Source organism: Mytilus trossulus, chromosome 14 (genome assembly GCF_036588685.1).
Source record: "Mytilus trossulus isolate FHL-02 chromosome 14, PNRI_Mtr1.1.1.hap1, whole genome shotgun sequence".
Lineage (NCBI taxonomy): Eukaryota > Metazoa > Mollusca > Bivalvia > Mytilida > Mytilidae > Mytilus > Mytilus trossulus.
Window position 1 is genome coordinate 78,213,079 of NC_086386.1, and position 16,478 is coordinate 78,229,556.

The following is a 16,478-nucleotide window of genomic DNA, read 5'->3' on the forward strand; positions in this document are numbered from 1 at the left end:
GTTGAAAGATATTAAGACAAATATGTTCCATTGTCGTTTCGAAACAAAATTGAAAACAACACATTGAATAATTTCTTGCGTCCGAAGCGCTTTTCTGGATTTACCTTCATCAGGAACGCTCAAAGCAAAACATTTCAAATTCGAAAATACGTCCCGTCAAATGTTATATGAAGGAAGTAAAATTCAAAACGTTTACCTAAAAGTACTTTCATATTTCGATACTCTTTCGTTTACAACCTACCCCGAAAACATTTAATAGCAACTTTTGAAAAAGCAGTATTTCTCGTTCAACAGAATCAATGTACTTTGAGCTAGCTCTAGAGTTACGTATCAATTGAGTCACATATACTCCATATGCTGGAGCCGCTGATGTTGGGAATTGGTTAGATCGAAAAACAGTTTTTACACACAAGTTTCCAATATCACCATTTTTTTCTATTCGTTTCTTTGTTGTTGATATTTGTATAGGCAAAAATTTGAATTTTTCAGGTTTTATTAACGTTCAGTTTCTTTTTATTACCTTGGAGTTCACAATTGTTATTAACACTTTTTTATTGTATGTCCTAAAAATCGTGCTCGTTCCCTCTCATGGTTTTAAGTGCACGGAGCATTAACCGATGGTGACCTTATTTACTTCAGACTGACATCCTTGAAATTTAACAGCATAACTTAAACGGCGTCACAAATCAAATGTTTTATTTCTAAATTGTAAAAAAGACACATATTATGTACACTTCGAACCATGAGCTTATTATTTACCTTTACATTTAATCTAAATGCAAATGTACGCTTCGATACCCACTAATCAATTTCTATCAAAGATAGAAGATTCGAAGGTTTTTGGGGTTTTTCAAATTCATAAACAATTTAATTGCTTCCAAACGTGCAAGCGTTAATTTTCAACCACATCAATAAATGTTATCTTTAATGTATTGCACCACAATAACTTCTTTTTCTTTCATGTTCTAAAATCAATAAAAGTTGTATCTTTTAAAAACATCGAAAATATGATTAGTCAGCAGTTTCCTATTAAAAAAAACCATCACTTTGTCTACCAACTGTCTATCAAACGACTATAACTGTTACTTCTTTATAAACACCAGCACAGCATATTTTGGTTACGTTGCTTTGACAAGGTAAGAATTTTTATTTTTTATACAACCTATTATTTATTTCCTTTTTTTTGTCAAATACAATATTCAATACTTAGAAATCAACTGAGGCAAAACATCATTATACTTAACGAATTTGTGATAAAAGAAAAGTAATGTTTTGTTGTGCAAGAAATAGAAAAAAAACCATTACATTAACTATTCTAAAATTTGATATAAAACTGACAGGAAAATTCGATTATAACCAATCATGTGGTTCTTTTTTTTTGAAAAGGGCAATTAAATTTACTTATTGTCAGAAAAGTATAAAAGCATAAACAATGAAAGAATTCCAATTGTCTATAAACGAGATATCTATTTCATAAATGTTAATAACTTGTAATTCAGTATTTGTCATTTTATTCGCTGTTACCAGTCAGGGGCAATACTTAAACAAGTAACAATTAAAATTACCTATACAAGTAATGTTGAAAACGAGGCTAATTTAAGTATAACTTATATAAGTTATTTTTCTGAATATTATTTTTATAGGTGTCCAAGAATACAGATTTTACTAGCTTTAAATAATTTTCAAAGTTATCTGGTTATTTTTCCCTTGATATATAAAAACTAATTTTTCTGAAACACTAATTAACTTTCCAACGCACTTATCTTTCATACCGACGCTTTTGGGTCAAAGATTGGTCTCCTGGGACTATTAAATTATCATTTTCCTCTAAAATCTTGAAGGTAGACTGATATAAATAGATAGATACTTGTGAATTAATTAAGACCTGAAGTTATTTATAATTTGTAACCTAAATCAATTAAATATGTGCCTTAGATAAGTGTTATTGCTATTTTTTTCAAATGTCTTCTGTAAACAGGTATTTATTTCATAATTGTTAATATCTTGTAAATCAGTACTTGTCATTTTATTCGCTAAATCAGAAATGTTTGGCTTACCTGGTTTGTACAAAATGTCGGCCTTTTCTGTTTCGTTAAAGTTGTTTAACAGTTGTTGTGTTGCAGATGGTTATTACAAATCAATCTTTGACCAAAATATTTGTTTTGTCAATTAATAGTTCAGATAATTTTTGTTTCAAATTTTGAAAACAAATAAATTTAAAGTTTATAAAAGAACTAAACGCATTTTTCAAGTCATTTGTATGCAAGTTGTTTGTCAACTCGTCGATCTTTTGCTTTATAACGTTGGACACGTACTTTTTTATGGACTTCCCCTGTTTGAATTAACCTCAAAGTTTGGTATTTTTGTAATAATTTTTCTTTATCTCTTTATAGACATAAAAAAAAAATACATATTAATTGATGTTGATACTATGATGTTAAAAGCTTATTATATAGGTTCTGGAATGACAATATGAATATTTAAAAAAGCCTTATTTTGAAATAATGTCCTTAAGATTTTCAAATTGATAAAATTGAAGCATTAATTGAACAGCAGCCTTTTGATTAAAATCATATAAAATTAAATTTGACCTTAACTGATATTAATCCGGACTTCTGATTTAGCATCTTTTGTATGATAACGAATTAATACGTTTTTAAAAAATATACTTGTTTTTTTTTAAGGTTTATTACTATAATGTCCAAATAAGTAAACTTTATTCTTGTAAAATCTTTTTATTAATTCATATTTATGTTTATACAGCTGATGTTGTATTTTATTTCAGATTCATTCTACTTTCCACATTTGTTTAATTGGTGAACTACAGTCACGTTATTGTTTGCAATGTCAGCGGTGAGTATTATATTCATACTAGGATCCATTCATTATTTTCATTGAATAATAGATTTATTGTTATTACTTACAACATGATACTTCGATTATTTTGTTTTTGTTGTCTTCATATTCATTTGATAGAGTGCAAGCGATTTGGTGTCACTATATCTCAGTAGCATGGGTTCGAATCCCGGCGAGGGAAGAAAAAAAGATTTGCAAAAGCACAGATCTAACATTGTTGGGTTGATGTTTAGACGAGTTGTATATACAAAAATGTACACAACCATGTATCACCATCACTGCTGATGATCCGATGGATAATTTTGTTGTAGAGTTGTCACTGGCTCAGACGTACTTATAAATATAATTATTTTCTGTGACTGTATCGTATCTTACATTAATTTGTGGGAGCCTTTACGTTACTATAGATAATTAAGCTGATCTGTTATAGATAATGCATATTTTAAGGTTTTTCTTGTCGTAGAACACACCGAGGGGTGTCAGGATTGATCAAATGAAAGACCGACCGGAGGGAGGTCTTTCTTTGAACAATCCTGACACCCCGAGGTGTGTTCTACGACAAGAAAAACCTTAAAATATGCATTATCTGACTTATATACCGTAAAAAAATATTAATTTTATAAAGATTTGTAGAATTAGTATTCTTTTTTACCGACAACACTAAAGTGGGATATTCCTTTCTAATGAGTTCAGGTTTTAATACGCCCTGCGGCTCATTTAAAATGTGAAATAAAACTCACTAAATAATTTAGATATAAACCTTTTAAAAATTGTTATCCATACACAATAAAAATATTACTGTAACTGCATGAAGTAAGACACAAATGTATTGTTACCATCCGATAACGGTGTGTGACAAATACAAGACACATTGTAAGTTATTTATTGTACCACTTAGCTTATGAAAAAGGGGGAGGGGGTATGTTTTTTTTTCTATTTGTTATGTTATTTCTAGGCGGGAAAGGTGTTATTTATTTAACCATTTTACTTGAATCGAATGAAAAATTCAAAAAGATTGTCTTTCGAATAGCAATACATTTTATTAAAAGATAATCAGGATAAAATTATATACCCTCCGCACCCGACCCTTTCGTGAGTTACGTTAATATTATTCAATAGAATATAAGATTATTTTATTAGTTGATCATTTAATAGAGTAAAAGGTAAACATAAATTTTAAAAAGATAAAAACTGACACGAAGACGAATATAAATACATGTAGGTCACAGTATGATTTCCAATTCAGTGTGTATCGTTCTGAACATGCATGAAATATTTGCCACCAGACGTTAAGCAAGCAACCAAAAATCAATCAACCTATTCAGTTTGACTCAATAAGATTTTCAAAATCTTACCCACGAATATGTTAAATCTGGATTTGTTTTATGAAAGTCTACATTAAAATTCATCTGACATCTATGATAATGTTTCTTTATTATATAGCGATAAATCAACAAAACTTCACGTTACATGTATTTGTTTCTAAAATTAAATTTCGGGACTACAATGACGGTTTCTTTTACATCTATCATCGGTTGAACTTTAGAAAATAAATTTCCAAATCGGCAACAAAAAACTATAAGACGAATAAAATGTTGAAGTAAATCATAGATTGCATGTTTATCAAGGAAAATAATGACCTTACACAGGTCATTATTTTATGCCTTGGAGCATATACCATTGAAACATGGTATCGTCCGGGTTGATTCTGAAAAAGAATGACCTGACGTTCTGAAAGAAAATAACTCCATATAGGTATATAAGTAAGAATAACATCTTCCTGCCTTATATAACATGTACTGTAGTACGACGCTAGATTAAAACTGACGTGGAAAGGTAACACCTGGCCACCAAAAGTTTCATTTTTATAAAGTCCAGGTGGTCGTGTGATCTAGCGGGACGGCTACAGTGCAGGCAATTTGGTGTCACGATATCTCAGTAGCACCGGTTCGAATCCCGACGAGGGAAGAACAAAAAATTTGCGGAAGTATATACAAAAATGTACACATCCATGCATCACCGTCACAGCTGGTGATCCGATGGATGAATCTGTTGTAGAGTTGTCACTGGCTCAGACGTACTTATAAATATAATTATTTTCTGTGACTGTATCTTTCATTAATTTGTGGCATCCTTTACTATAGATAATTTAGCTGAACTGTAAGGATAACATCTCCATGCCTTACATATCATGTACAGTACTACCTGTGACTTTATCTTATTAATGGTGGCCATAAAAGATATATTTACCATGGTGGCTCTATGTGGCTATCATCATACCCCCTGTTGCTTTTTTAATACACAAGGTATTAATCAAAAACTAGTCAAGGATACAGGAAATCTTAAATGCATTGAAGTGTTAATATTATATAACTTACAGGTCATGTGTTTCAGGTAAAATATATACATGTATGTGTTTGTCAAATTTATTAACTGTGATTATGACAAGAATTTCAAAAATAAAATGAAATAATAAAACTAGTTGATCATGAACAAACAGCTTAAAAAAAATATGTTTCTCATGACTATGAGTTTTAATATTATACCTTTTAAATAATTTTTAATCAAGTTATTTTTTATATTAATTCTCTTTTTTTGGTAAGTGGAAAATAAATAAATATCATTTTCAAATATAACTGCAAACATTTACAATGACTTCATTTTTCTATTGAGAAGGTGTTTCTCAAATTACTTTTCTAAAATCAAAATGGTTTTATACTTAGATCATTGTAGACTGATCTGCATTCAACATTGTTTAAAATATGTTTAAGATTGTCTTTTATAGGACTTACGCTAGATAAAATTTAGGCAATTCATTATTTCTCTATTGAATAAAATATAAATTTTATATTAGAAATATTCATTACAGCAAAATTTGATAATACTTTTATTGTCATATGATATATTAAACATGATCAATGTTTTAGAGGTTAAGCATTTCTTTTACTTTTTGTTCTTCGGTCATGTGGGTAAGAGACATTATTATGAGAAGGTAAATAATTTTCATATAGATTATCTCAAAGTTGTTTTGGTAATTTTACAATCAAGGAATAGGTGTTCTTCATTGACCTACAAGAGGTACTGTTTACATAGTCTATCCTTTCTAGGAATTTTATATTGTCCACTATTTTCTATTTCTAAATTATTACCAAAAATTATCTACCTATTGACACAATCAAGTTAACAGTTTTTATCATAGGTTTTTATTCTTTGATTTTTCTTTAAATTTATTTCATTTTTTATTAAGGATTTTAATTGATTCAAGTCTCTGCAATTATAAACTTTATCTCAAAGGCCTACAGTGGCGGATCCAGAACTTTTCCTAAAGTGGGGGGGGGAAGGGGTGGGGTTGTGGCTCCAGTCATGCTTCAATGATTCCCTATATAATCAACCAAATTTTTCCCACGAAAGCTTGGATCTGCCTATGGCCTATGTTGAGTGAAATATTATTTGCAAATGTATACCAAGAATATGTATCATGCCAGTTCAGCACTCGACAATATAATACACTGAAAAATATGATTTAAACCTCAGTAGTATAGGTTCGAATCCCGGCGAGGGAAGAACAAACCATTTGCGAAAGCAAATTTACAGATCTATATGTTTCACTAATGATCAAAGATAAACAAAAATAGCAGAGTGATTGCTGTTATAGTCATAGGTTAGTTTATATCTAATTATGTATTTCGGAGTCTTCAATATTGAATAAAAAAATATTATAGATAAATATTCATGCACAAAGGCACACACACATTGTAGCATGTTTTCTTTAAAATTCAGACATTTGCACATACATATCTTTTATTTATTCAAAAAAAGAAACATGATTGTGATATACTCCCCCTTTGTCTTACTAGTGCATAGTTTTACGACAAAAGTAGGGTGTGTTTGCAAATAAGACAACTACTCCACAAAAAGACTTATGGACAAAGACGAATGCAACAACTATGGTCATTAGCACTTACTTAAATCATATCGTGGTGTATCAATAAAAAACCGGGCGAATAACTGCTATTCTGATTGTCAATAAAATGTAGACCAAGTCCGAAAACTACTTAAATGTAGAAATTGGTAAAACTCATACAGTTTGTTCCTATTGGCCCAAAACAATAAAATCCATACATTAACTATGAATTGTATGAAATGAAGTATAGACTTTTTTTTACGGACCTTTACATTAAACATAGCATAAAATCGATTCACAAATCACGTGAGACACACTTACTAAGTTTTTAAAAGTGTCAGATGAATTTTAAAACATTTTTTATTTATAACTTGAAACACATGTATGAATGGTTTATACATATTCAGGTAAAAAAACAGATTTGTTCTTTTCAGTATGTATAGTAAAGATCAAATGTAACAGTTACATATTACTACCATGGTATTTTTAGTATGTCAGTTGGTATCCTGTAGACAAAATAAAATTGCTTTCGGCTATTATCTGCTTTTTGGTCGTTTTTATACATAGATTAGACCGTTGTTTTTTCCGATTAAACGGTTTTACACTAGTGATTTTTGGGGCCATTTAAATCTTGAATTTCGGTGCGAGCCAAGGCTCTGTTTTGAAGATCGTACCTTGATCCATAAAGGTTAACTTGTTATAAATTGTGACTTGGATGGAGAGTTATCACCTTGTCACTTATACCACATCTTCCTATATCTTACAACCAATAGAAAAACTTGTAATAAACATGGCAAAATAAATTAAAGTTTCTTTAGTGATCCTTTACCAGTATTAGTATATGTAAAAACATATATAACTAGTATCTCAATTGTTTGTTAAACAATTGAAAGGTCTTTCCTGTAAAAGTGATGTTTTTGTAATATTCTTTGTATGACCTTTCGTTTGATATACGACAAGTGTACCTTCTGAAACTTTTCGCTTTTGGAACTTTATGACGATCCGCCTTCTTTTTGGGATCTAATCGAAAGTATGATATATAAAACATAGAAGAGATGAGCTTTCATTGGATATGCGCCAACGTATTGTTCTGGATTTTTGCACTTAATAACCCAATCCAACTATTTTTTGGAGGTCGGGAATTTGAAATTTCAAATGTACACAAAGGTATATTTCCATGGAATAGTTTTGGTATATTGTCAAACATATAACTATGTTAACCTCTTCAATTTCTTAAACATTTTAAGTGGTAAACTTTTGTTGAATCAGAAATACATGCCGCCGCTCACTAAATTCCAAACTGCATTATCTCTTAAACGACAATAGATATCTCGTATCTGTTAAATGATAAATGATTAACAGTTGAAGGAGACCATTATAAAAATGTATGATGCAATGCAAAACTTGAGAACCGGAATAGGTAGAGACATAGAACTATCACCGTTCAACCCAGGACCACTTAACCTTTCAAATATTACTATGTCAAGGTCATAGTATACTGTGAAGGTCAAGGTTAAATTTCATTTTGACTTGAAAGTGACCTCAAGTTGAAGGTCTTGATTTACTGATCGTCTTTGCAGGTTATAGTAGGTTGATATATGTTACCTTTAAAAATATATACATAAAATACTAAATACTTTGAAGAATCATCCCATTGTAACTTTTGAACAGACGGTTGAAACTTAATGGGCTTATTATATAAGATGTAGAGCTCGTCAAGAGGAACATTTTATACGCTGTCTGCATGCAGCAAAGTCTTATCGTTTTCCTAGTATGTAGGCTTGAAATTGCAGCGTACTTCTATTTTGCAATCTGTAACCTTTGACATTAGGTGCATATTAAAGGTCACACGAATTAAAAGATTATTTATGAAGGTTCTAGAAATATAATTTTTCTAAATTTGTGTACAATTTTTCAAAGGAAACTCCTTGTAATGGTTAATAATAGAATAATTATGTATGTGCATTAAAATATTTATTACCATCTGTTTCTGTACATTTTTTCTAATCGATTCTATCTCTTATACTTTTTGAGAAAAATGCAAAAGAAAGAAATTGTTTCAAGGGGATATAACTCTCATAGGGGACAATGAAGTCCTATTCATCCTTATATGGTAATACATTATTGTCAAAAAAGGTCATGATATCTTTAAAAACAACGAGGAAGGCATGTTGAAAAAATCAATAAAAGGGAGATAACTTCTAAAGGGGATGATGAAATCGTACAGAAGTTTATCAGAAAAAAGTTCATGATGAGGTCTATTGATGGTTCAAATTTGGTATTGATAACTTCAAAGGAACGGTAGGAGGGCGTGCCAAAAACATGCTGGAAGTAAAAAAAAAGAAAAAGAAAACATTAGAGAGACAATAAGGTCTTTCCTTACGTACATGACGTAGGGGAAAGACCTTTAAAATTAATGTTCATGAAAAAGCAGCAAAATTGTGATTTAACCATGAAAACTTAAAAGTATAAATAGGTTAAAAGCAGTTAAAATCAAACGACAGATAACCTTTCAATCCTAAAATATTCCTTTAAAAAGTATTTTTGTTGCATTGTTTCATGCATCAATTGTAAACAAAGTATTAGATGAGTGACGCAGGCTCCATGAAGTCCCTAGTTTGTAAAATCAAAAGTGGATTTTCTCACAAAATTCACCGGAACAAATAAATTCACCAATAATAATGTAAAATTGGATAACAACTGCCAGTCTATATCACAATTAAGGTTATAGTATATCCGACCGAGAGAAAATGATAGATAAAAAAGAAATACCGTGTTGTTACTTCGACTTAATAAAATTCACCCAAACTGTTTACAAGCATTTAAAAAAATATTGCATTGTATTATCAATCTCTTATTAAAGTTGAACAAGGGTACTTTATTACTAGTATACAAATTCACTTTCACTTTATTAAATAAACAGATACTTCAATTCTAAAAGTCTCATTCTGATTTATTGATCATGGTATAGTAAAATCGAGTTTCTGCACAAAATCATATCCCACACTATAAGATAATATTTGTACCCATAATAAAAGTCTAACTATATCATTCATACACAAACACATGGTATTTTCTTTTACTTTAATGTATGACAGGACATTAGAAATTATGTTTATTCTAATGAATATTGTTTTAGGGTGTTACAGTAGCGAATGAATGCGTAGAAGAATTTGAACGGCTGAAAATGAAAAAGGCATATCATTACATTACATTCAAGCTAGACAATGAGATGACACACATTGTGGTGGACAAGACACTCAAAAGCAACATTTGTGATTCAGGTATATATACATATTTGCCCTATGTTGCAACTACAATCCCGTTCTGTTTTATCAAATATGCCCTACTGAATTAGACTTTTTTCCGGGTTTGTAATAACATGACCAAGCGACATGTGCCACATGAATGTCCTTCTGGTATATTTCCCTCTCTTATGTAATTCAACTGCATTACTGCAGAAACTTATTCTTCTGTAGTGTGGATACAAAAACATTACATTAGGGACATAAAGACAACATTGAATTGATGAATCATCCATGTACTCCTCACAATTCCATTTTAAACTATTTACAACAATTTTATCAGCAATCAACGCGGGTATTCAGAGATACTTTTACTAATCTATTGAAAGGTCAATATTTATCAAATATGGCTACTGAAAAAAATCTAAAAAATTGTTCAAGTACATGACATTGTAGTTTCCTCGTGCATAGATATAAAAAAAAATAATACTTCTGTATTCTTTAAACTCTCATGCAAAGTTATTTCAATTAGCGCAATATAATATTCTATGAAAGAAAAACAAGTGTGAACAATGAAAATAACACTTCATTTATGTTTGCACATCAGAGACGCTTTTCTGGATTAACTTTTACCTGAAACGAAATATTTCAAAGCCCCCAATTTACAAAACACACAAACAAAAGTGAAATGCTTTAAGATTGCACTGAAAAAATAAAAGAATTTTGGTTGTGTTATCATGTGTCATGACCATATGGGTATATACTTATATGGTCCAACCATACGCGTATGGTCGGACCATACGCGTATGGTCGGACCATACGCGTATGGTCGGGGTAATTAACACTCTGTTACAGTTTACTTTTAATACTTCTAAACACTTCATATGGTATGACTGTTCATTCAAAAGACGATATCATATAGGTAAATTTATCATTATATTATAATAAAAAGATAAGCTAAATAAAAATATGAAGTTTCACATATTTAATTTTACTTAATTGTCAAATTTAAAGTAAACACATTTTATACCGATCGCCATTACCGATGGTCGTTACCGAATTGTTATTACGATTAAATGGCAATATGTCGACTAAAAAATCAAATTCCAAAAATTTCTTAATGAACTGTTATATAAGAAGTCACTGGAAAGTAGCATACTATTAGTTTATTTAAGTGGTGTTGTGAAGATGGTGTATTTCAGTCATTTTACGATATTTGAGATCTTCTTAATATAGACATCAGAATTGCCAAAGACCTCGGTATCACTGTACGCAGCTGCAAAAAGGCTTGTATTTCACTCGCAAACAAAATGTGTAAATGAAAAAGATCGTGCACAAATTTCTTGTAAATGCAAAAAATCTATGATACCGCGTGCAAGTGAATGTTATCCAAGCCTACATGCACGAATGTAACTAGCGATCAAAACTAACTATGGCATCAATATTAAATTTTTACATTTTTAATTATAAAATTAAAAAATTGTCATGTTTTAAACCATCACTGTTTTTTTAGATAAACTTTTTGTATTATTGAAACGTTTATAATGTAATTTGAAAAAAACATATACCTATATGGTCCAAATACTCATATGGTCCGGCCCGTTAATAACCAAACGAGTATTATACTCATATGGTCCGACCATACGCGTACGGTCGGACCATACGCGTATGGTCGGACCATATGAGTATACGCATATGGTCATGACCATACGCGTATGGTCCAAATACTCATATGGTCCGGAACATGTCCATGAATCTGTGATTGGGAGACTACTTTGATATTGTATACAGGTCCTTTGTAGCAATAATATTGAGTTCCTCTATAATAATTAAACTATTTTTTTCTTTCAATTTGTGTCGGGTTTTTGTTGCTCAGTTTTTACTTTTCAGTTTTCAGTGTTTATGATTGAAATATCCCTTTTTGTACAAGGCCTTAATTGTTTTTTTTTTTTTATTGGACGTGAGTTTTGTTGTCCGTTTTTTTTATATATTCACTGTTTTCTATAAATAATTAGATTTCAAAAAACATTTTTTCAGACGTTGCTAACAAACGATTCCTCCAGGAATTAGTAGAAGTGGGTGATTGTCGATACGCGGTTTTTAATGCTCAGTGGCAAGACCAGCTCACAATCAAGAATAAAATAGTATTCTTTGCTTGGTAAGTGTATTTAAACAAATTAATCATTCGTGAAATTGTACCAATTAAAGTGAAACTTCGCGGAAATCAGTTGACTCTTTTAAATGTCCTTCTATTCAACACTAACACTGATAGCTGTACACCGTCTTAAATTAAGAATGCAAAGGAGGAATACATGTCTGTCATATAGAAGACAACCGGAAAAAAGAGCCGATAACAGCTGATGGCTACCAGTTGGTTTCCTGCACCCGGTGGTGGTCTCAGCTAGCCCCTAAATAAAATTGTGTACTTGTTCAGTAAAAATGGACCTCATAATACACTCTTAAACATATTAATGAAGTAAAATACAAATAAAAAAATTACAATACTTACTGTGGCAAGAAGCTCCTGACTACGTAATTTTTGATATCATTTTCTCACTTTGTTTCATATTTTCCTGGATTGATAGTGACTGATTAACTGAAATTTGAGTGAAATCATTCAATGGTCATTATTGATTGTATTTGACTAAAGTTTGCAAATCTAATGCAGGTCATATTTTGAGTTGTCTAAAATGCTTTATTGAGATGTAAATTGTTTGAGTGAAAAGTATTGAACAATTATAAACATTGGTAATTGCAAATTAATTATGACCAACTCCATTATGAGTTGATTTAAAAAATATCATACTCAGAAGAAAAATCAAAATGGAAGTCCCTGATCAAAAATTGCAAATCAAAAGCTGAAACACATTAAATGAATAAAAAACAACTGTCATATGTATTACGATTATAACATGTATAAGACAATATTGTCTGCTGTAACCCTTTCTTGACATTATTACCCATTTGTACACTTCGCTGTCAATATAAAGAAATTTGATGTGACCGTCAAACAAGTAAGAAGTTCAGAATGATATAAAACCAGATCAAATCCATCCTTTTCTACCCAAATGGCTGTACCAAGTAAAGGATATGACAGTTGTTATCTATTTGTTTGATGCGTTTGAGCTTTTGGTTTTGCCATTTCATTAGGGAATTTCCATATTTAATTTTCCTCGGAGTTCAGCTATTTTGTTAATATACTTATTCCTTATGTAGAAAAAAATGGATTAAACCTGGTTTTATAGGTAGCCCGACAGTCGCATCAATCCCTATTCTATTGACGGCAATGTGTGATAAAAAAAAACCTGTAAATTGGGTAAAATGTAAAAAAGGGGTACATCAGTCAATATTGTGTAATAATCTTTATCACTATGACGACAATAAATATGTCAACATGATTTTAGTGCTGTTTCTTTTTCTAATTGTATCATATATTGAATGATACGGCTTTTTTTGTCAATTTGTTTTAGAATACAATAGCAGTAAGAAACCATTTCATTTTTATAAATAGCATGAACTCGACCTTTGGAGAGCTAGTACTTTAGAAATTTATTTTAAAGGAATTGAGGTGCCTTTTGCAATTTTGTTAACTGCCAATTGATAAAGTAAGGTTATTTGATTCGACATTATAGACGAGGGTCATTAAAAAGATCAATTCGCCCGAAAGCCCGTTGTGCAACATTCGGATTAATATGAAAGGCATAATCGGAGTGTATTAGAACAAAATAACTCAACTGTTTTAGAATTATTTGTATGTTCAATCTATAAAAGCACGACAAACTTACAACTGGACAATAATCAATTTCAGTCATAAGTTAATTCACACAATACAAATTAAATTTGCAATCATGATAAATCATTTACAACAAACCAATGCTAAAAAATTACCACCTCATCAACTATGTCCCCCATCCTATAATTGCCGTACAAGTTATTATTTTTATTCATTTAGGACATGCATGTATTTGCGCTAAAAGACATGAGACATAATTCTGGCGTTTACTAGTTGACAAGTTTTGGCGAATTACAATTATCGGACACGTTTCAGGGTTATAAAATTGGACACGTTCGGGCAGTATTGAGTATAACGACCATTTATGGAGAATATACATGTTTAGGGACTCGGACACAGTTGGGAGTGTTACATATCTATTCTTATAGTAAATTCAGTGCTGTTCATACTTTTGCTTGCCGCTGTTTCTGAACTGTCTCGTACTTGCAATTACAGTTAAACCAGTTTGGAGCGACCACTCAAGGGAGAGAAAAAATGTAGTCTCATAAGACAGGTGGTTCTTTATAATACAGATTAAATTTATATGAATTGTACTATAGAAGGATATAAAATTGCTGATCTTTTAATTGTAATTTAAAATATTCTCGTTTTATAGGTCTATATAAGCCGTTGAACAATCAGAGCACAGACTTATTGAAATATAACAGAAAAACTAATTGTTTGGTAAATTTAGAGTTGTTCAAATCAAAAGCATACGTACAGTTTGTAATTAAATTTCTAGCGTAAAAGATATCTTTTACATGGTTTAGTTGGTCTGAAATACAAATTTACCATTTTGTTTACAGGTCACCAGAAGACAGCCCTGCACGTCACAAGATGGTATACACTGCAAGCAAAGACCATTTAAAGAAGGCGCTATCAATCGTTTTAGAATTACAGGGAACAACCATTAATGAATTCGATTTTAAAGAAGTAATGGCCAGGATCATGCAAGGCAAATAAATTGGAAATTACAATTTTATAATTAACACTTATTACAGATTTGACTTATCTTTCGCAGACCCTTTTTTATACTTTGGGCATAGGAAATAACAACTTTTGTCTTTAGAGAAGTTTAAAGGTAGATAAGTTATAATTTGAGATAAGTAAATAAAGATACAGAAAAAAATTTAAAATCAGGATCAATATTCCTACTCTAATTCCATACTGTTTCTTTACAATTTTGAAATTATATGTGTTTTGAAAGGACGGTTTATAATTCCATTTATCCCTTGTAGATACACAATGTATATTGTTGTAAAATTCTTCTAAAATCTCTTCATACGAATTTTACCATACGTTTTTTTTGTAAATCTTTGGCAGAATCAGTAAAATCTTTTATCACGTTGAGACAAGTTATTTAAATTACACACACACAACTTGAATAATGAATACTACAGATACGCATTATACCTATACATTTTCATAAGGGACCAACTGGCTGCCTTAGAGGGGCCCACTCCAGTTCTGCTCTCTGTGTAAGCCTAGGTAATCAACCAATGTTGTCCAAAAAAAGGGGGGACTGGCCGCTGAAAAACCCTCTTAATCAGCCTCTGTACTTGATCTATGACGTTCATCTACTCCCCTTCTGATAAATAAAGAATAGAAATTGCGGTTGTTCCAGTACCACCACATTTTGTTAAAGAAATAACTGTGTGAACACAAGGGTAAGCAATCAAAGCACTGGTTACCTTACCGGTAACGTTACGGAGATACATGCGAAAAAAACTAGAAGCAGTTTATTAAGTTTTCATATCATCCTGATAAGCAATTTTACGGATTATTTGACATGTACGTAAATGTGTATATGTATTCTCTGTTATGAAGATTTTTTTAGAAAGTAAAATGCTCTTTTGGGATTCGAGCGTCACTGACGAGTCTTTTGTAGACGAAACGCACGTCTTACGTTAATATGAAATTTTAATCCTGCTATCTATGATGAGTTCATTTACAAATGCAAAACAATGACATGAAACGGATGATACAGACAAGCATTTGGTCGGTTCTTGCATTGCCTAATTTTGACTGGTACACAAACATACAAAGTATGACAAGTTTGTGTATTTTCATGACAACGTGTCAAAGTGTGTGTCTTTATGTCCAATTGTCTGTATTGTGACGTCATTGGTGAAAAGCGTTTGATTTTTTCAAATTTTATTTTACAAAATTTGAACTTAAAGACATCAAAAGTTTAAATTTTAGAAACATAAAAGGGACAACTTAAGAACATTATTGCACCTTTTTTAATGTTCCTCAAAGAAAATTTGTTTAAAATACTAATGATTTTATACCACAGGAATTGATAACCTGAGATGAATTTGTAAAAAACATCTCTCTCTAATTTGAATGCCAACTTGTCGACAATTAGTTTTTGGGGCAAAATTTGTTATCTTCAAAGAATTTTTGCCAAAAATTAAAACATTCTACCTTAACATTCAGGGTATTAGTATTATATATGTACAATATACCATGATATTTCAGATTCACTTTAAAATCTTAAAATACTTTTTACAATTTTGTGCTTCTATATGTTTAAACCTACATGGGTATCTTAAATGAAAACTTGTGCAAAATCACACAAAGTTATACATGTATACCTACTAGAGTTTTTGATCGATCTTTTAGCCTACCTGCAAAACTTTTCATACTCAAAATAGCCTAAATATAAAATAAAACATGGAACTTCAATTCGGCAGATAAT

At 30.8% G+C, this 16,478-nt stretch overlaps 1 protein-coding gene across 2 annotated transcripts; it reads left to right on the top strand.

Annotated features, from left to right (window-relative positions):
• The first annotated feature begins 1,035 nt into the window (after window positions 1-1,035).
• On the top strand, window positions 1,036-15,751 carry LOC134697028 (uncharacterized). Of its 2 annotated transcripts, XM_063559045.1 has the most exons (5): window positions 1,036-1,136; window positions 2,786-2,853; window positions 9,900-10,044; window positions 12,043-12,163; window positions 14,584-15,751. In XM_063559045.1, exons 2-5 carry the CDS (start codon window positions 2,845-2,847, stop codon window positions 14,738-14,740), a joined length of 432 nt encoding a protein of 143 aa, XP_063415115.1. In that variant the 5' UTR covers window positions 1,036-1,136; window positions 2,786-2,844; the 3' UTR covers window positions 14,741-15,751. The 2 variants fall into 2 exon arrangements, with proteins under 2 accessions (XP_063415115.1, XP_063415116.1); XM_063559046.1 differs by lacking the exon at window positions 2,786-2,853 and having other exon boundaries at window positions 1,053-1,136.
• Window positions 15,752-16,478: the final 727 nt, after the last annotated feature.

What these genes read in the sequence shown, in the direction of transcription:
- LOC134697028 (XM_063559045.1), top strand. An exon ending in AAGCAACATTTGTGATTCAG is followed by an intron (nt 10,045 to 12,042) that starts GTATATATACAT and finishes ACATTTTTTCAG; the next exon opens with ACGTTGCTAACAAACGATTC. An exon ending in AAAATAGTATTCTTTGCTTG is followed by an intron (nt 12,164 to 14,583) that starts GTAAGTGTATTT and finishes TTTTGTTTACAG; the next exon opens with GTCACCAGAAGACAGCCCTG.